Raw genomic sequence first — 20,874 nt, forward strand, 5'->3', positions numbered from 1 at the left:
GCCTGTGGTGTAACACACACTCCATTAGTGGTTTTAAGGGCCAAAACTCTTCTTGAGGAGGCTGCCTAGGTCATCCTGGGGGTCAGAGCCCTGACCAATGGAATCCCTCAGACGTACGTGCTCTTACTTCCCTTGTATGAGGTCAGCACTTCTGCTCCTTCCATTCCTCCCACTTCCCCAAGCATAGTTTCCCCTACTCTCTCTTACTTCTTCTTTCCTCTCAGAGGCTCAAAATCAGGCAGTGGAGAATCAGCCCCAACACCCTCCTGCCATCCATGAGCCCAGAGACAGCATGAAGACATCACCTCCAATGTCCCGTGTTTCTGGACCCATGGATGCATGATGGCCCAAGCAGCCCCACTACTACTGCTGCTGCCTATTCTATTAATGGGTATTTGGGGGAGCGGTGGAGGTTAGGGAAGGTTAGAGTTGGTGACTGACAGGGAGCAGAGAAGAGAGAGGAGAGTGACAGAAGGGAGGGAGTACAATGTTGTATGGCTAGGAGGGCCTGAGGAGGGCTGGGAGTAGTGGTGTGCTGGAGCCAGCTCACGCTGGCTTGGAAGAGCTGGCTGTTAAATTTTCAGCAAGAGCATTTCCACCTTGAAAATTGGCAAAGACTGCATACAAATGAAGAGTTGATTTATTGTTTTATATTGACTTGGCTTAAAAAAGTGATGGTGAGGATGTTAATAATGCATATTAAATTTTAATATATATCATATCCATATATGTACATGGGTGTGTGTGTGTGTGTATGTGTATGTATGTATGTACATATATAGTGAGAGAAGAAAAGACAGAGGAGGGGGAGGGAAGAATAGGAAGAGGGACAGAGGGAGGGAAAGAGAAAGATTGAGAGAACTGCTTGTTAATTGTTTACTAGCACACCACTGATCAGGAGGCTCCCCTGTGTGAGCGGCTGGCTCTTTGAGGCATATTTTCTTAGAAGAAGAGGCTACTTGAGGAGACCAGCGCCCTTACCTCTTTCATATTCTTCAGTCAAGGAAGGGAGGGGAGTCAAGGGAGACTCAGCTGGGCTCCCCCTGACCTGATAATCTCTTTTTCAGGTTCACAGGGACAAGTGACCCAATTGAAGTACCAGGAGGGGCAGACACTCAGAGTGATTTGTAGCTACGAACCCCAGACAGCTGAGAACAGGTGGAAAGCCTGGTGTAAAGTGAGAGAGAATGGAAAATCGTGTGATAGACTGATTACTGCAAAGTCATTCTTAACTTGGGAACTTAATGACCTACGAGTCTCCCTGAAGGATGACCCCTCCTTTGGTACCATCACCATCACCATGTCTAACCTCAAGGTGAAGGACTCAGGAATCTATCTGTGTGGAATCTATGACTCTGTCAACAACATTATTTATGATACCCGGACAATCAGCTTAGAGATTTCTTCAGGTAAGTCCCTGCCAACTCAATCCCCTTCCTTTCAAGCAGAGATTATTAGGTACCTAGTGTGGACATGACCCAGGGCTAGGATGTGACCTTAGGCCTCTCTGGGGTCTCCAGGGAGAAGCTGCTCAGCCTCTTTCACTCCTCCAGCTTCCTGCCCCTCCCCTTTCTCACCCTCTCTTCACTTCTTTCCACACCACTGTTTTGGTGGTAGTTCTTTTCATCCCTGGGGAAGGTGAGGCATTTTCTTCTCTGGTCTCATTTCCATGCACCGCAGATGTTTCTCCTGGAGCATCTACATCTTGGGTATCCTGAGTCACACTCACACTCATTCATACAAATGCACTTGTGGCTTACACAGGCACAGACACACATAAGGTTTCTCCAACATACACACAGACACAGAATTGTGTCTCATGGATTGAGGATGCCTGATGCTCTAGCCCCAGGAGACAAGGGGGAGTGATTCCACTAGAGGTATTGTTGAAGCAGATCCTGGCAGGTTCTAACGAAAGAGCATAGACACAGAGTCATCTTAGCTATCAAACTGCCTTATATTGTGACCCTGAGAGGTCATTCCACCTCTCTTAGGCTTAGTTCCTCATTTGTAAAATTTAGGTGGCGAGGGAAGAGTACAATGGTAACAATGAATGGGGGAAATTCACTTTGTGAATTACAAATGCTCTGCATCTGAGGATTATTAATATTGCCTTCATTCTGGACAAGAACCACACCACACCCCTGGGGATAGAGGAAGCATCCCTTAGGAGTATCCTGGGTCAGGCTGTCAGAGGGCCTGGGCATGGCAGAGGAGTCTGATGGTGACATTAGCAGTAGAAACTATAGGCTAGAGTACTCAACAGTACATAATGAATGGGATATGACATAATATAATATATTAGCCCACAGCATGCCTGCGTATGATGCCTAATGTATTTTCAAGGCCCAACACCTCACTGGGACCAGCAGCCTAGTGTTCTGGCCCCTCCAGGGAAGAGCAGGCAAGTGCATTTGTTGGGTCAAGGGCCAAATGTTTCATTCCTGTTCTTTTTTCAGCCACAACATTGAAGACCACCAAGCTTTCTCGACCTATCACTGAGACACCTCTTAGCACCAAACATTCTCAAAGTACCACTGAGACACCTCTCAGCACCTCTGCCACCCCCTTGGCCACCAGCAGGTAAAACCCCTTCATGGAAATCCAGTGTGTTTCAAGAGCTCCCAGCCTCAGCAGTTAATGTGTGGCTCACTTGTGTTGCCCCAGACTCTTAGTCCAAAGTGACCTCTTTCCAACCTTCCCTTCTGGATGGGAGAAGAAAAGGGCAAACACAGGGAGATGATGCTTTCCTTGGGCCTAGTGGGATTGTTCTTACAAGCTTCCCCCTTTTTGTTCATTTCCAAGTTGAAGATGGCTTGAAATCTGGTTTCTTTTCTGCCTAGTCTGGCATTTTTCAGTCCTGAACCCACTCTGCCTTGTGTCATATGCTAAGCCAGGTTTGGAGAACATTTTCACTTTGGAAGGCTGCATTAATATTTAGGTGTAATAAAAAAATATCGAAGAGGAACAAAAATGCAATTATAAAAATAAAAGGATTTTTTTCTGTAAAATTTGGATTTAGTCAAAGGGTTGAACTTACAGACCTATAAAGCCCAAGGTTCCCCATCCCTGTGCTGAGCCCTTCCCCTCCTGCACTACTACATTTTGGACAGTGGCTATTGTTTCCTCCACTTCCTCACCTCCAGATAAACCAGACAAATCCCAAAATTCCTTTCTGTTAAACGACTCTCTCTTCTTGATACAGTGGGCAGAATTCTCTCATGCTGATGGGCAGAGGTCTCTCATGCTGAGAGGGCAGATGTCACCCCAGAACCTCTAGTGGATCGCTATTACTTAAATAACATAATCCAAATTCCTGGCTTCCATCTGACACTCTTCAGACTCTGACTCCAGTAAACTTTTCTAGATTTCTAGAACCTTCCTGTGTTCCACACCCTCACTGCTTCAGTCAAACTGTCTTCCTTGCTTTTCCTCACACACCACATGCCAGTTCTCATTTCCATGCCTGCACTGACTCTGTCCCCTGCCTCCAATGCAATCCCTCCTCACCTCCACCTTTAATTGTCTGCAGCTTCCTTCAAGGCTCAACTGGAGCACCTCCCTCTACAAGAGACTTTCTTCATTCCCCTTAATTGCCAGTGAGTTCCCTAAATATTCCTTTGTATTTATCTGGTTAGAATGTTGTATCCACCTAATGCTGGATGTGTTGTCATTCACCCAGAACACCTGGAGCTCCTTGCAGGATGAAATCTCTTTCTTTCTGTCCTCTCTCCCCCCCATGTAGGGCAGCTCCTGGCTCTGGGTAGGCTCTTAATTCATAAATGCTCCTGGATTCATTCAGAGACCTCAGTCCTACTTTGGGCCCCTGGGACAAGAGAAAAAGAAACAAAAATCAAATCTTCCTACATCCTGAAGTCACAAAGTGAGGATAAGTGATGAGCAGGTTTCCTACTAAAGCATGTGTGGTTTTTACTATCTCTTCCCTTTCTCCTCCTTGGTGTCTCACATTGAATGCCTTCCTTCTTCTTTTATTCTCTGAAGCTTCCAGCCTGTTGGTGTTCCCTTGGGGAGCCAGGGAAGCCTCCTCTTCTTCACCCTCAAGCCATTAATCCTTTAAAATGGACAAACTATGCACCAAATGTAAACAGCGCCTGAAGAGGATTCCAACAGTAAGTCAGCCAATAAGTTAGCTAGAATTTACTAAGTGCCTACTGTGTGCTGAGTACTCTGCTAAGATCTGAGAAAGAAGGAAAACAAGATCATCTCTTGTCTAAAGGAACTCACAGAAAAACGGGGGAGACAATTTGCAAACAATTCTGTAGAACAATCTATGTGCAGGACAAAGTATACAGGAGATAACACACACAGGAGATAATCAACAGAGAAAATGTAGGAAACCTCCACAGGTTAGGCTGAGGCCCAGACCTAAGGTCACTCATCCCACTATCACACCACTTTCCCTGTGGCTGTATCTCACTTTTCTTCTTTTCCTTTCTCCCATAGCCCACCACACTCTTCCATTTTCTCCAGTTCCCTGGTTATCCAAGTGCTATGTGGGCTCATCGTGACCAAAGGCCTAGTCTTCACAGCTCTGGTTGTTCTGCTGGGCAGGTGCAGGGGCCCAGGTAAGTGGGGACCCTGGATCTGACTTCATTGCAATTCTGGAAGCATGGGCCTTTTCATACACCAGACAGAAACAGTTCCCCCAGCCCCAAGCTCTGAAGGAAAGATGCCCAGGCATTTCTAAGAGTCTCATTCTTAGGGCTACACCTGGAGGTGGTATGGTTGAGAATTCCTTGAAAAAGCCAACAGTGATAAACAAAGAGGAGGAAATGTCAACCTGAATAGAAGTGGCTGTTTCTGGCATTGGCCTGGAGGTGGTCAACTGGAGGTCATGGGGATGTCTAGTAAGAGAGCCACCCTGCTTGTGTTCCAAATGAGAAGGAAGGATATGGAGTAAGGAGAAAGTGACAATGGTGGCTTGTTTGGTTTTTGCTTTGTTTTTTTTTTCTGCCATTGATTCTGATCCTAGGTCTGGGTCTCTACCAGGACCTCAGGCCTGGGTGGATTTGAGTCAGACTTAGAGGAAAAAAAAGTAAGAATTTCAGACTAAAGGAGAAGGGGAAAGATTTATTAACTGAACTTTCTCATTTTTCCTCAGGAAAAGGAAGGAGCCAATTTGAGATTTCTCAGGATCAAAATGACCTAAAATGAAATGAATTCATTTCAATGTACCTCCCAACCTGAGGCTTGTTCCTGTCATCCTGAACTTGGCCCAGGCTACAGGCACTATGGGGATTTCCCTATCAGAACAGGGAATCCAGCTGCCACCACCATGTTGATTCCCTGCCCAGATTCTTGAAACTCTTTGCCTGCCCTTTCTGCTCTGAGTGGACCTCAGAGCTCCCCTCTTTTTTTCTCTTGTGATGAGAAGCACCCCATGTTTCTTCCTGACATTCTTTTTGCTCTGTATATGGGTCAGTCTCTTTCCCTTGAGGCCTTCAAATGGCTCCTCATTGCATTTGATATGAAATTCAAATTCCTGGTCCTCAAGAGCTTTCATATTGTGGCACTCAATTATTGATCCTTTCTCACCATTTCCCTGCAGAGACTCTCCCCTATGGCCACTTTGGGTTCTTCACATTCTCTGGAACATCATATAAAACTCAAGTATAAATGGGGGCCAGTAACCTGTACATAAGGATCCCTGTATGTTACATTTGACTTATAAAAAACACTTATTAATATCATCTGCATTATATTATATATTTATTCATTTTCTTACCTATTTCCCAATTATGTCTCAATCTGGTTCAGGCTGCCCTTGGTAACATTGTGTGCATTGTGCAGCCCACATGTTGTGTTTGGACACATCTGCTCTAGAACAGGGTGTAAGGTTAATGGAGAATAAGATGTTCCCTGCCCACCAATAGGACTCATGTGGATCCCATTAAGGGAAGCTTGCTTGCTTGTAGGAAGGCTTACACATCTTTTGCTAATTAGGCACTGAATCAGGAGAACTGTGAAACCTTCTGGCTCTGAGCCTATTAGCTGAAATAGTATATATTCGGAGAGGTTAGCTTTTGCTTTGGGAGATGGCTTATGAGAAAGATATGATTCCCTGGTCAAGACTCTGGTGGACATATGTTCCAAACTCACTGACTGCTCAGAGGTAAAGGCTCTCTCGATTCAGCGATGGATGTAAAGCTTTCATTCAGGTTGTGGAGCCCTGTCTGTTGGTCTTTATTTTTCTTCTCTGTATTTCTTCTGTCTGTATTTTATGTGATTAAAAGGATTGTTGACCACTGAAACAGCTGTCTTTCCTAGCAAAGCAGATCTAAGAACCTGTGTCAGCAGCCATCCTGGGTGTGCCAGTGTGGTTGCCGTCACACAGGGTCATGTTCACCTGCCTGCCTTACTCCTTCCTATTCTCCCTGTTTCTAAGGTCCTGCTTACTGAGCTCCATCAGAATAAGGGGGGAGGCATAAGGGAAAGCACAAGCTTATTTCTTCTGGAAAAGGTAAAAGAGAGCTAAAAATTAGTAAAGTTAGGTAACTTAAGGTAAAAATTAGGCAAGAAATCCAGATCCACGCCTATTGGACTGGTTACTTGGATGGCTCTGACCATCGGAGCCCCTATCTCCCCTCCATGGAAGGAGGAGAATAAGTTTACTCAACTGATGGAAGTCATTGCCAGAACTTTTAATGTAACCAATTGTTGGATCTGTAGGGGTCCACAACAACTTGAAAATTGGCCCTGGGTACCTGTACCTCTGAGTCCGGCCTGGATCCTTAGTAATCGGTCTCTTCCATACCAGACCTAATGACCTCTTGTGGTATAAGGCTTATGAGTAAGGGTAATATAGGTCAGAATTTCTGGCACTCGGTAGCTATAGCAAGGTGTCAAGCAGAAAGAAAAACTAGTGGAATACTCCTGGATCCTTATAGACAGTGGGGATGGGATAATGGTTCTTATTTTGGACATTTTGATACTTTTTGGAGTAAAAGTAACAAAACAAATAGCCCCCGGGTAGAAAAGTGTGAGTGGAGAAGGACAGAGCAGCTGTGGAGGTGCCAATATCGAAGGAATGGAACGCGGTCTTACCAAGGAGGGCCCTTGGGGTTCCAAGATAAGCAATATTATCCCTTTCTTTGGAATGCTTCCAAAATACACAAGACAGAGCAACCAGCCCTAAAAGGACATTATTGGATTTGTGGCCATACGGCCTGTACCCATCTCCCTTTAAATTGGACAGGGGTGTGCTATGTGGGGTTGGTGAGATCAAAATTTTTCTTTTTAGCAGGACAAGAAGGGAACAAATTGGGAATACAGCTATATGATGATCTAGTGCCCCCAAGTGAGAGCTTCAAGTGGGGGATAGGTACTTCCCTAACAGTCACCAGGGATGCCAATGGGTGGGGAGATGAGTGGCACCCACAAAGAATTGTTCAAAATTTGTGATAAAGATTATCACCAACCAGACTGCCGAGGCATTGGACCTACTGGTTGATCAGGCCACCCAAACCAGAGAGGCTATCTTATTATTTGCTAGCAGAAGAGGGAGGTGTTCGTGGGAAACTCAATCTCCCTAGTTGTTGCATAAAAATAGATGATAATGGACAGGCTGTAAAAGAAATTACTAACAGTATCAGGAAACTAGCACATGTCCCAGTTCAGACATGGACCAGTCCATTCAATCCTTCTTGGTTTTATTGGTTCAAGGGTTCCTGGTGGAAACAAATTATTGGAGTCTTCCTGCTAGCATTATGTGGCCTATTCTTGTTACCTCTATGTATACCCTGTATTATACAATTGGTTACCAAAACTGTACAGAGTGCCGTTCAGGGAATGGGGGTGGTATATTTTAATGAAGGAGGGAGGGTAAAAATGTTGATTGTAAAAACAGTTGATGGGGAAGATGATGAAGAATGTGAATTAATGTTAAAACAAATTGAGAATAGGAGTGAATAAGAAGTGTGGGAGCAAAAACCTGAAAAGAGGGGGGGAAGAAGTTTTATGAGATAATATTATTGAATCATTATCCCATAGACTAAGGCTGGGATATAAAGTTATATTGTATCTTTGTGGGATAGGGTCCTTAGATGTTCTAAAGTGATATAACAGCAATTAGGTATTGATACAAATAGTGTAATTAATCACTGGAACTAAATCAGAGACATTTTCAGTTTGGGGAAAGGAATTTCAATGTAAGTCTCTTTAAGAGAAATAAGTTGTAGAATTGTGTTGATGGAAAAAGTTAAATGTGGATATGAATTCATTCCATCATCTAAAGCATAAAGATAAAAATCATATGGTTCAATTCTTTCAGATCAGGTATAATTAGAGAAGAATAGAAAAAATAGAGGAGAAACTGATGCAAATGTGTTAGAGCAGTAACTTAATGGGAAGATTTAATGAACAAGGGAGGAAATGCATGCAAGCTATTTAGAGTTAGCTTTAAGGATGTTCCTTAGGCAATAGTCACTGATCATTGGAACTTGCCGTTCAAAGACTTGGACTGTTAACTGACTGTTTTTCTGAGTCTAACTCCAGGTGTGAGTATCAAGGAAGGCTGACCCAAGATGCCAGCAGCCCTGTGGGAGGGCAGGCATGAGCTGCAGGTATGATTTCTTGGCAAAGTTGAGGGGGCAACTGTTCAGCATGTGCTGAGGTGGGACTGTCTTGATCTGATGCCTCAACTGAAACCTGGCAGACTAAGCCTGGCGCAATGCAGCTTGCAGTTTGACACAGCCTCTGCCTGGAGTTGACAGGAAGCTGGGGAAAATATGGTCCCCTTACTCTAAGTCCCTACTCTCTTGGTGGCAAATTTCTATAATCAGAAGGTTTTGTAAATCTATTAAAATAATTGATTATGGAAAATCTTAGATTTCTCTAGGACTGGGATTAGTGTTAAGTTAGATTTTTTTCTTGGAAATGGTGTGGAGATGATTAGGTCAAGGGCTTGTGAGAATATTTTATTATTTGGTTAATATCATGCTTGTCTAAAGCTTTGTTACAATTAGTAATGTTAAAAGAAGAATGACTTGTGGTTTATTTTGTAAATGCCATCAAAGAAACATGGCATGACTAAAAGTTTATGATATTATATGTACTGTGTTAAGAATTGGTTATCTAATGTATTTATGTATATGCTGGAGTCTGCTGTTAATTCCTTAGTTAATTCCTTTATCATCCTCCTGGTGAGGAAACGTTAATGTAAAGCATGTTAAGTAAAGTATGTAAAGAGTTAATGTAAAGTATGAGGAACTGGGTTCTGATGTAAAATTTCTTAAACATGGCAATTGGCCAAAGTTCCAACTTTGAATTTGAAAAATGATCAGGGTATAAGGATTAGAAAATTGTGCCAAGGTAACTTTTGTAGGAGAATGGAAAGAAAGCTGGTTCCTACAAGAAGGCAAGAAGAAGATTCTGGAGATAGCTGGAACAAATACCAAGGACCAGAAGACTTCACTGATGTTCCCTGCCAGACAGCTTATGGGAAGAGACTTTTGAATCTTAAAGGGACAGTTGCATTATCGTTTTCTTTTGGGTCTCTGTATCTGTATTTACAAAGAGGACTGCCCCCTTTGATTTATCAATACGTCGATCAATCCTTCCCATATTTAAGGGGGTGATGATTAAGGAGAAAAATTCAGATGAGAAAGAGAGTGAGGGAATATTAAAAATGTGGAAACAAAAATTTGAATAAAAGAAGAGGGGGAAATTGTAAGAAATGGGAGGAGGAGTTTTGTTTCCACAAAACTAAAGGTGTGCTTCCCCGCCCTCCCTCACCCCAGCTTTAGCAAAAACCAGGCCTCAAGGACCGTCAAGTGAGAGGTCAGAGGCTTGTATGCATTTGAATGCTTTTTGAGAAGGCAGTCTGGGGAATTAGAGGCCAAACCCACTTGAACCAGTTCAAGCTTATCTAGGGTCTAGTCTTGGTCAAGAATCCAGGCCAACTGATTTGCATAATTTGCATATGTTAAAGAGGGAAAGTAGGGGAAGTAAAAGAATATAGTTTAATCCTAAACTAAGACAAGGAAAATCTAATTAACTTCACTTTTGCTTCTGTATCCTTATTATCCTATTTATATAAATTGTATAACCTAGGAAAACAATGTAAAAAAACAAAGATTGTAAACTAACCATGACTCTAGCAGGAGTGGAGAGAATGGTTACCCCTGCTCCTGCAGCTGTATCAGTGTGAGTGTTCCCGTGAGCACTACACCCCGCTCTCTCAAGGAGCGTAATAAAATGCCTTTCTCTGCCAACAAAAAAAAAAAATGAAATCCTAACTCCTTGAAGACCTGTGTGATCCCCCAACCAGATTTGAACCCCTCTCCCCTGTCTTCTTGGAAACCTACAACATTGTATTTTTCCTTTCCTTTCCAATGTGTACTTTCCTGAGGTGGGTTCTTATAGACTGGGGCATTTCAACCTGGGTATGTGACATTTTTCTATAAATGTTTTGCAAAAGAGTTTCAATATAATTGTTTTTCAGGCAGCTAGGTGAAAAGAGCACTGAACTTGGAGTCAGGAAGACTCATCTGGCTGAGTTCAAATCTGGCTTCAGACACTTACTAGCTTTGTGACCCTGGGCAAGTCACTTAACCCTGTGTCCCTCAGTTTTCTCATCTGTAAAATGAGCTGATGTAGTAAATGGTAGACCACTACTGTATCTTTACCAAGAAAACCCCAAATGGGGTCACAAAGAGTAGGACATGACTGCAGAATGACTGCAAACTATTCATTCCAGTGGGTTTTTTTCTTCTTGCCAAAAGAGTGAGGTCAGGTGTGGGGAGACAGTGGAAAGCAGACAGGAAGAATAAGACATAGATTTTGGTTACTTAAAAAAATTATGATGGAAAATGCTATCCACATCCAGAGAATGAAATACAGTGTCTCAATGCAGATCAAAACATACTATTTGGTCTCTCTCTTTTTTGTTTTGTTTCTTCTTTCTCGTGGTTCATTCCATTGGTTATAATTCTTCTTTACAACATGACTAACGTGAAAACGTTCAATATGAATGTATATGTAGAGGCTTTATCACATTGCATGCCTTCATGGGCAGGTGAAGGGGAGGGAGGGAGAGAGAAAATTTAAAACTCAAAAGCTTGTGGAACTGAATGTTGTAAACTAAAAAGAAGTTAATATATATATTTTTTAAAAAGTATGTTATTCCCTGGAATTTTTTAAATTTGAATAAAAGAAACAGAATAAGGACTTCTAAGAAAGAGAGATCTGACCAGGGAACAGGTGCTCCTCATGTACCTAGAGAGGGGCTTTGAGAATTTAGGAATCTCAGCATGACTTAGTGATCTCCTGTTTGGTCAAGTTATCATGCCTGAATTGGGTAATGTTATGAAACATGTCTTTTGATAAAAAGTGGGGAAGATTTAGGACAAGTCAAAAATAAACACAGAATTGTGGATCTCACACATCTGTTGAGTAAGCAGAATCTATTACCTTGGAAAACTCCAGTAGTCTTAGCACCCAGGTACATATACACACACACATACACACACACACATGCATGCATGTATGTATGTATGTATGTATTTATAGATTCATTTATTTCTACAGCCTCTTGCTATGCAGCAGAAATGCTCCCTCAGGGTAACCAGACTAGTAGTTCTTGAGCACTGGGCTCTCTGGTACAAGGACATTCACAAGACATCTTCCATTGAATCCCAACTGAGAAAATGTTCCATCTTTGGGGTATTTCATCAAGGCTTTTTCCCTTTCTCTCCCAAAGGAGAAATGTCTATAATATACAGATTTTTTGAGGGCACTTGGGAGTTAACACAAGCAATAATAAAGAAGAGACTATCCCACTGTAGGGTAATGGAGATAAAAAGTAAAAAAAATAGGGTGGTGATGTTGGGTTTGGTTCTTCAGGGGGATCAATGGATTAGGAAGCCTAGTGCAGGAGTTTGGATTGGAGCATTCCTTACCAAGCAGGAGTAGGGCTAGGACAGCGCAGACAAGTCTATGAAACACAGGCTGAGCTCTCTGGGCAACTTCTGGGGAAACATGACAAAATAGAAGGGATAGACACTTGGGGATGACACAGTCTCTGTGAGAGTCCTTTTCTCCCTTGCTCACCATCCCAAACACCAGGGTACAGCACAAGGGGGGATGTATCAAAGTTCTACCTCTCTGAGGGAAAATCTCACCATAGATTGCTCCCATTTCAGGCAGTAGGCAGGTCCACAGCACTCAACAAGTAACCTTGTGCACAGTTGGTTGGTTTAGGTTATGGACATTCAATCTATAGGACGGTGGTCAACGATATCACTGAGGAGCTAAGCCGGAAGGAGCACTCATGGTGCCTCTCAGTGTCTTTCACTGTTTAGCTGCTGGGTCTCTCTTATCCCAAAGAGATGAACATAACCAGGCCCCCCAGGTAATGGTTCCCACTTGGTGGGGCTTACGGAGACTGAAGATCTGAACACCTTTTCCCAGCCTGAGTATTTAGCATCGGTAAGTGAAATAGAGCGTATGACTGGTCTCCAAATTCAGTCTCATACTTGCATGTGCTGACCAGGTTCCAAAGTTCATGAGACTGCATGTGCAAAGGGTTAGTTCTCACCACAGTCCCAAGACCTGATGTAGAAACAACTTAAAGAATAGTTGGATTGCCAAATCACACAGTGGGTTCAAGCTTTGAGCATTCCCTAGCTGAATTCCTATGCCAAAAGTTCTGAAACTTTTTGGTCACAACACCTATTTACACTAATCAAAATTATTGAGTACACCAAAGAGCTTTTGTTTATGGGGGCTCTATTTATCAGCGTTTATCGTATTATAAATGAGAATTGGTAAAATTTTCAAATCTTTATTGATTCATTTTAAAGAAGAATAATAAACCTATTACATGTTTAAAAAGTATTTTTAATGAAAAGTGTTTTCTAAAACAAAACAAAAATAGTGAGAAGAATGGTACTCTTCAATGCCAGAATTAATCAGAGATAGTTGGAGAACAAGAGACAGTCCTATCTGATTCTGCATTTAGTCGGTTGTGTGTGTTGGAGTATATGGAGAAAATCTGGCCTCATACAAGGAAGGGAATAAGGATTTTAAGACACCGAATTTTGGTATTATAATGAAAATAGTATCAATCTAGCAGATATTTTGAAAAGGTCTCAGGGACCCTAAAAGGTTCTTCAACCATTTGTTGAGAACCCCTGGATTAGATAAGGTGTGAGGTTTCCTTCAGGTACTGAGGTACGGTTTAAGACCTAAAGACCTAGTTGGTTTGCCTTTATAACTAATATAGTGATTGCTTTCTGGACCCCAAGGGGATGAATGGACTTGGAATGATTCCTGGTTAGATTCCAGGATTTTATGTTCAACATTCAATTGTCCCTTTATTTGTATCCCTCCTTAGCCAAATCCCTTCCCTGGAGCTGGAAAAAGGACTGATAAGGCTGGGTGGGTAAGATCTAGTGTGACTAGACAGAAGAAGAGAAGGAATAGTCTCTCATTTGCCACTGGCCCTTCCTGGCAATAAGGAGAGGATAATGGAAGAGATAGTGAGAGATCTATGAGTCCCCATCTGCTTATGTCCAAATGTCCTTCCTTAAGTATATACCCCCATATCCATAGTAGCTGCTGTCCATCTGAAGTGCTCTCTCTCAGGCCAAATGACTCCATTTCCATTTGTCTGAGCCCTGGTTGAATCTCAGGCCCAACATCTTTGCCCCTCACTTACTTCTCAAACCCCACACTCTTTGGGGTCCTCAACACAGGGTTCATGGGTATGAGAACAGAAATCAGTGCAATAAGACAGGCCGCACTTGTAGGTCTGTCCTTCCCCAGACCCAGGCAGGAGCTCTAGGTCAGCCTCAGGACTAAGGGAGGTAGAACCAAGATGGCAGACTAGCAGAAAGCCAGACAGACAAGCTCACCTCCACAAAACTTCTCCAAAAAGACCTAGAAAAGGGAGCAGACTGAATCCTGATGGGGAAATCCAGAGCAAGTCCCATTGAGTCATTTGTTCAGCTCAGTTTAGGACAGAGAGACAGAGAGGCCTGTGAACAGTGCAGATGGGACTGGACCAGAATACTCCAGTGCCCAGGAACATGATGAGCCCCAGGTCAAGAGGATGGCCTATAACCAAACCAAAGCATGTGAGACCAAGACCAGGTCACTTTAGTGGATACAGGTGCCAACTGATAGCTTTGTTGCCCATTTGCCCACTTCTGTGTCATGGATCCAGGGCAGACAGGGAAGTAGTCCTACCCATGAAGTTGGTGTCCCTGGGTAGGGAGGCCCCAGACAATGTCTTGCCCTACTTAGAAAGAAGTTCAAAAACAAGGATCAAAAGTGTGATTCAGGTCTCAGTTCCAGCAACTAACCTAGCCTGCAGAGGAATAACCAGGGCATGGATAACAGCCCATAGTTCTGTCCCTATGAACCAGCAAAGCCTTCCAGATGGTAAAATGAAGATAGAATCCACCACTTCCTTTATAAAAGAAACACCAAATTACAAACTCAGGAACATAACAGCCCAAGTCCAGTTCAAATGAAAGAAAAAAAATTGTAAGCACCCAAAAAGAAAGATTTAGAATACCAGGCTACTACACTCAGGATCCCAGAATCATCCTCTCAGTCACCCAGGCAGGTAAGCATAGTGATACCTGGACTCCTCACTCTGACTCACCAGTACCACCAATGCCATGCTCCCATACCCAATCTGCTGGCATGGCTTATCAATTTTAACTCCATACTATCTCTCTCATCCATCCCTTACTCTCCTCTGACACTGCCACCACCCTGCTGCAGATGTCCTTGGACACACACCTATACTACTGTAATAACCTGCTTGGTGCCTGAGGCCTGCTTTATCTTACTCTCAGTGACAAATGTGACCTTCCTAAAGCATAGGTCTCACCATGCCCAACGCCTAATCAATATACTCTGGGAGCTCCCCATCACCTTAGGGAGCAAATATATGATACTATTACATTCAAAGCCCTCTCCCCTCATCCTTCCAATCTTCTTACATTTTACACCCCCCACTCTGCCCACAGACCCCCATCCTCACCCTCCCTCCACCTACACACTCAGGATCCAGTGGCCTGTCCTTTCTGTCTCCTGACTTCGGATATTTTCCGTGGCTGAACTCCATGCATGCAATGGTCTCCTTCCCCATTTCTGCCTTTTGGCTTCCCTCACCTAAAATCCCAGCTCCTAAAGGAAGCTGTTTTCATTGGCCTTTAATTCATGTTCCTGCCTTCTGTTCATTAGTCCAAATTCAAGGTGTATGTAGCATGCTTGCACACGATTTTTCGCATGTTGGCTTGCCACTAGACTGTGAGTTTTTTAGGGACTGGTTTTTGCCTTGCTTTGTATCCCAAAAATTAGCACAGAGCCTTAATATATCCTTCTTTACTGACTGAGCCCCTTCCATCTCCTGCTTGGTGTGTCCTTGAAGGTAAGACACAAGGGGCCTCTGCCCCAAACATGGGACTTCCCCCGACTTCCAGACTCCCACTTTCTTTTCTTTAATTAATTAATTAAATTAATTTTTTTATTTAATATGTTTAGTTTTCAGCATTGATTTTCACAAGAGTTTGAATTACAAATTTTCTCCTCATTTCTACTCTCCCCCCCACTCCAAGATGGCATATATTCTGGTTGCCCTGTTCCCCAGTCAGCCTCCCCATTCCCCTCCCATCCCCTTTTCCCTTCCTTTCTTGTAGGGCAAGATAAATTTCTATGCCCCATTGCCTGTGTAGCTTATTTTCTAGTTGCATGAAAAAACTTTTTTTTGAACATCTGTTTTTAAAACTTTGAGTTCCAAATTCTCTCCCCTCTTCCCTTCCCACCCACCCTCCCTAAGAAGTCAAGCAATTCAACATAAGCCACATGCATATCATTATGTATAACCCTTCCACAATACTCATGTTGTGAAAGACTCACTATATTTTGCTCCTTCCTAACCTATCCCCCTTTAATGAATTTTCTCCCTTGACCCTGTCCCTTTTCGAAAGTGTTTGTTTTTGATTACCTCCACCCCCATCTGCCCTCCCTTCTGTCATCCCCCCCTTTTTTTATCTTCTTCCTCCTTTTTTCCTGTGGGGTAAGATACTCAATTGAGTATGTATGGTATTCCCTCCTCAGGTCAAATCTGAGGAGACCAAGATTTTCAACTCACCCTGTCCCTGCTCTCTCTCTCTCTCTCTCTCTCTCTCTCTCTCTCTCTCTATATATATATATATATATATATATATATATATATATATATAAAAATATATACACATACGTATATACATACATACACACTCACATATACATATATATACACATAAACATATATATATGTGTATATATATATATATATATATATATATATGCACATTCCCTTCAGCTACCCTAATACTGAGGTCTCATGAATCATACACATCATCTTTCCAAGTAGGAATGTAAACAAAACAGTTCAACTTTAGTAAGTCCCTTGCAAATTTCTTTTTCTTGTTCTTTTTCTTGACTACCTTTTCATGATTCTCTTGATTCTTGTGTTTGAAAGTCAAATTTTTGATTCAGCTCTGGTCTTTTCACTGAGAAAGCTTGAAAGTCCTCTATTTTGTTGAATGTCCATATTTTGCCTTGGAACATGATACTCAGTTTTGCTGGGTAGGTGATTCTAGGTTTTAATCCTAGCTCCATTGACCTCTGGAATGTCGTATTCCAAGCCCTTCGATCTCTTAATGTAGAAGCTGCTAGATCTTGGGTTATTCTAATTGTGTTTCCACAATACTCAAATAACTTCTTTCTGGCTGCTTGCAGTATTTTCTCCTTGATCTGGGAGCTCTGGAATTTGGCGACAATATTTCTAGGAGATTTCTTTTTGGGATCTATTTGAGGAGGCAATCGGTGGATTCTTTCAATTTCTATTTTGCCCTGTGGCTCTAGAATATCAGGGCAGTACTCCTTTATAATTTCTTGAAAGAAGATATCTAGGCTCTTTTTTTGATCATGGCTTTCAGGTAGTCCAATAATTTTTAAATTATCTCTCCTGGATCTATTTTCCAGGTCAGTGGTTTTTCCAAGGAGATATTTGACATTGTCTTCCATTTTTTCATTCTTTTGGTTCTGTTTTATAATATCTTGATTTCTCATAAAGTCACTAGCTTCCACTTGCTCCAATCTAATTTTTAAAGTAGTATTTTCTTTGGTGGTCTTTTGGACCTCCTTTTCCATTTGGCTAATTCTGCCTTTCAAGGCATTCTTCTCCTCGTTGGCTTTTTGGAGCTCTTTTGTCATTTGAGTTAGTCTATTTTTTAAGGTGTTGTTTCCTTCAGTGCATTTTTCAGTATTTTTTGGGGTCTCCTTTAGCAAGTCATTGACTTGTTTTTCATGGTTTTCTTGCATCCTTCTCATTTCTCTTCTCAATTTTTCCTCTACTTCTCTGACTTGCTTTTCCAAATCCTTTTTGAGCTCTTCCATGAACCAGTTCATGTTTTTCTTGGAGGCTTTTATTGTAGGCTCTTTGACTTTATTGACTTCTTCTGGTTGTATGTTTTGGTCTTCTTTGCCACCAAAGAAGGATTCCAAAGTCTGAGACTGAATCTGGGTGTGTTTTTGCTGCCTGGCCATGTTCCCAGCCAACTAACTTGACCCTTGAGTTTTCCAGAGGGGTATGACTGCTTGTAGAGTTAAGAGAACTATGTTCCAAGCTTGGGGGGATGCGCCAGCTCTGCCACACCAGCCCTCCTCCTTCCCCAAGAACCCCCAACATGGACTGGACTTAGATCTTCAGCAGGCTCTTCACTCCTGCTCAGATCTGCCACTTAATTCCTTCCACCAGGTGGGCCTGGGGGCAGAAGCAACTGCAGCTGTAGTTCTATAGCTGCCCCACCTCCACTGCCCCCAGGGCGGTAGCCAAACTGCAAACTCCTTCCACTCCTGCAGCTTTTCCCGCTAACCATCTCTGTTGTCTTTGATGTTTGTGGGTTGAAAAGTCTTGTCACTGCTGCAGCTCACTGATTCAGGGCGCTAGGGCATGCTTTGCCCGGCTCCTGGTATGGTTGGTCCGTGTGGCCCCCACTGGGCTCTGCTCTGTTCCACTCTGCTCAGTTCCCAGCTCCGTGTGTGAGAGACCTCACCCAGAGACCATCCAGGCTGTCCTGGGCTGCAGCCCTGCTTCCCTCTGCTCTTTTGTGGGTTCTGCAGTTCTAGAATTGGTTCAGAGGCATTTTTTATAGGTTTTTCCGAGGGACTCTACCGGGAGCTCATACTAGTCCTTGCTTTCCAGCCACCATCTTGGCTCCGCCCCACCCCTCCCCGCCCAGACTCTCACTTTCTACTGCACTTGCCTCACCTTAGGCTCCAGATGGGGGAGTGAGAATATCCTCTGACCATGATCCCATCTGCTCCATCCCCTTCCTGGCAGGTGCACAGAGGATGCTGAGGGCTAGTGAACAACATTCTGAACGAGGCAAATTTCACATCCTGCTGCTTTAATCCTTCTGTACTTGGGGCTAGTGGGAGGGGAGAGGAGGGGAGGAAGGAGGGGAGGAAAGAGGAGAGAATGGGAAGGAGGGATGGGGGAGGGAAGAGGGGGAGGGAAAGAAGGAAAGGGAAAAGGTAGTGGTGGTGGAAGCTAAGGAGGTGGCGGTAGTTGTTACTAAGCTGAAAAACCATGAGCCAGAGGAGAGGCGGGGAAGCACTAAGTCCATCAGGTGGCGAAAAGGAGAACAAGGAGCTGCTGCCAGAGTTAGAGGGGTGCCTGAGAGTCTGGGCTTACCTCCCTCTCTCTCCCCATTACTCTTCCAGTTCCCCTCCCTGCTCACCTTGGGGAGGACCGTAGGTGAGACCCCTCCCCCTCAGAATATTCAGCACTAACCATGCCCAGACTGGGGAGGGGCTTCTGCCTCTTTCCAGGGTGAGAAGTGAGGTTGAAGTGGAGAGCCAGCCTTCCAATCCCCAAATTGAGGACAAAATTCCCCGCTCCGTTATCATTCCCACAAACAGAGTGAGCCCCTCGCCCCTTCTCATTCTTCTCCTTCCCTTCATGTCAGGCAGAGCTGGACAAGCTTAACCTCCTCTTCTCCCTCCTCCTTCCTCCTTTTTCTCCTGACCTCCTCCCCAAAGCAGCCGACTTTTAGGGACTCCCAGTGTCCAGAGAGCCTTCTCCAGAGAATGAGGCATCTTTAGCCTGTGGAAATAGGAAGTGAGGAAGGGGGTGGTGATAGCTGCTAGGAAACCTTGGAAAAGTGTGGAGCTTGGAGATGCAGCCCTGGAGCCTTAGAGGAGACAATGCAAAGAGTGGAGAAGGGAAGGGCTGGATTCAGGAAGCGGGGAGGCGTCAGGCTGCTAGTTCTCGTTTGTATTTTATCGACTCTATTTTTATTCTCTTTCCTCCGACCCCCAATAATTCTAGTTATTTCCTACGATAGGACACGAAGTCTTTTCTCTAGAGTCATTCAAAATCCCCTCCCACTAAACCAGTCTCAATATTTTACCCTGACCCTAACTCCCATTTACTTCCCAGATAGAAGTACTTTTATGTCTTCAAAAGAATTTCAAAATTTCACCTTGTTTCCTCATTTAGTAGTCACCTGTTAACTTGTATCTTTTCCAGGACATTGAATCCTTCATCTTGTGTTGGAGGTTATTTGAGGATGAAAGACACTTTCCCAGGAAATTGGCCCTGAAGGCCAGCTCCCCTTGGAACATCCCCAATTCTTCCATCTCCCATCCCAGAACGCCTCTGTTGGCTACTCCCTCCCAAACCACAGTTAAAGTGGGGTGAGAGGTTTGGGCCAGAGACAGGGATAGGGATTGCAGTGCCTGCCCACCCTACTCCTTCCCCCCTTGGCCTTCCTTTGATGCTTCAGGCAGTGAAGAGGATGATGAGGGTCATGAAGAACAGGATGAGGAGAAGGTGGTGGCCTGGGGACTTCCCCAAGACAGAGGCTAGCTAGAAACACTGCAGTCCCCCAGCCTCCTCATCCTCCTTTTCTTCCTCCACTTAGGAGAGTTTCTTCTCATCACTCTAGGAGTTGAAAGTCTTTCAAACACTGCTGTCCTCTAAGTCCTCCTCCATGACATACCACTGGAATTTGAGGGGTTGACTGAGGGGGTCCAAAATGGGGTCATCCACACTCCAACAACTTTCTCTCTTCCCAGGAAGGGGGAGCAACCCCTCCTGCCACATCCTCCAGCTGCAGGCTTGACTCACCAAGGAGATCTCCCTAAGCTGGGCAGGGGCTGTTTGGGGCAATGAAGGCAGAAGAAAAGGTCTAATGGTCTATTTCCAATCCTCATCCTTCTTGACCCCTCTGCAGCCTCTGGCACTATCTATAATCCTCTTCCCCTTGAAATTACCTTCTCTCTAGGTTTTTGTGATTCTACTCTGTCCTATGTTTCCTCCCAACTATCTGGCTGATCCTTTCCAGTCATCTTTGCTTTCTCTTTATCCAGGTCATACCAGTTAAAAGTGGGTCTTCCACAGGGCTCTGCCCTCTGCCCTCTGCCATCTTCTCTTCTGTCTCAATTATTATTTCACTTGGTGACCAACAGAGGTTCAGAGGAGCCAAGCAATATTTCCAAACCAGTCAGAAGCAGATCTGTTACAAATTTGATTCAATTCCCCATATATATTAGAAATGAGACCTTTATCAGTGACACTGGCTATAAAAATTGTTTCCCAGTTTTTTGCTTCCCTTCTAATCTTGGTCGCATTGTCTTCATTGGAGCAAAAAACGTTTCGCTATAATGTAATCAAATTATCCACTTTGCATTTCATAATGTTCTCTACCTCTTGTTTGGTCATAAATTCCTCCTCCACTAAGAAATGACAGATGCTGGAAGTAGTATCAGTAATTCCTCCAAGGGTAGCTATTGACTCCTGTTATAAGCATTTATGTGAGTTTAGCTCAAAACTTTGAAAAGAAAGTC

General features: G+C 43.6%; 1 protein-coding gene across 1 annotated transcript; it reads left to right on the forward strand.

Annotated features, from left to right (window-relative positions):
• Positions 1-235: 235 nt before the first annotated feature.
• On the forward strand, positions 236-5,701 carry LOC118856624 (natural cytotoxicity triggering receptor 2-like). The gene is made up of 5 exons (XM_036767025.1): positions 236-391; positions 1,068-1,409; positions 2,460-2,583; positions 4,465-4,586; positions 5,123-5,701. Exons 1-5 carry the CDS (start codon positions 340-342, stop codon positions 5,173-5,175), a joined length of 693 nt encoding a protein of 230 aa, XP_036622920.1. The 5' UTR covers positions 236-339; the 3' UTR covers positions 5,176-5,701.
• The last annotated feature ends 15,173 nt before the right edge of the window (positions 5,702-20,874 follow it).

This window comes from Trichosurus vulpecula, chromosome 7, assembly GCF_011100635.1.
Source record: "Trichosurus vulpecula isolate mTriVul1 chromosome 7, mTriVul1.pri, whole genome shotgun sequence".
NCBI classification, from domain to species: domain Eukaryota; kingdom Metazoa; phylum Chordata; class Mammalia; order Diprotodontia; family Phalangeridae; genus Trichosurus; species Trichosurus vulpecula.

Excerpts from the sequence above, each read along its gene's own strand:
- LOC118856624 (XM_036767025.1), top strand. The coding sequence starts at position 340 with ATGATGGCCCAAGCAGCCCCACTACTACTGCTGCTGCCTATTCTATTA. Across the intron at positions 392-1,067 it reads GCTGCCTATTCTATTAATGG|GTTCACAGGGACAAGTGACC; the intron begins GTATTTGGGGGA and ends TCTCTTTTTCAG. Across the intron at positions 1,410-2,459 it reads CAGCTTAGAGATTTCTTCAG|CCACAACATTGAAGACCACC; the intron begins GTAAGTCCCTGC and ends TTCTTTTTTCAG.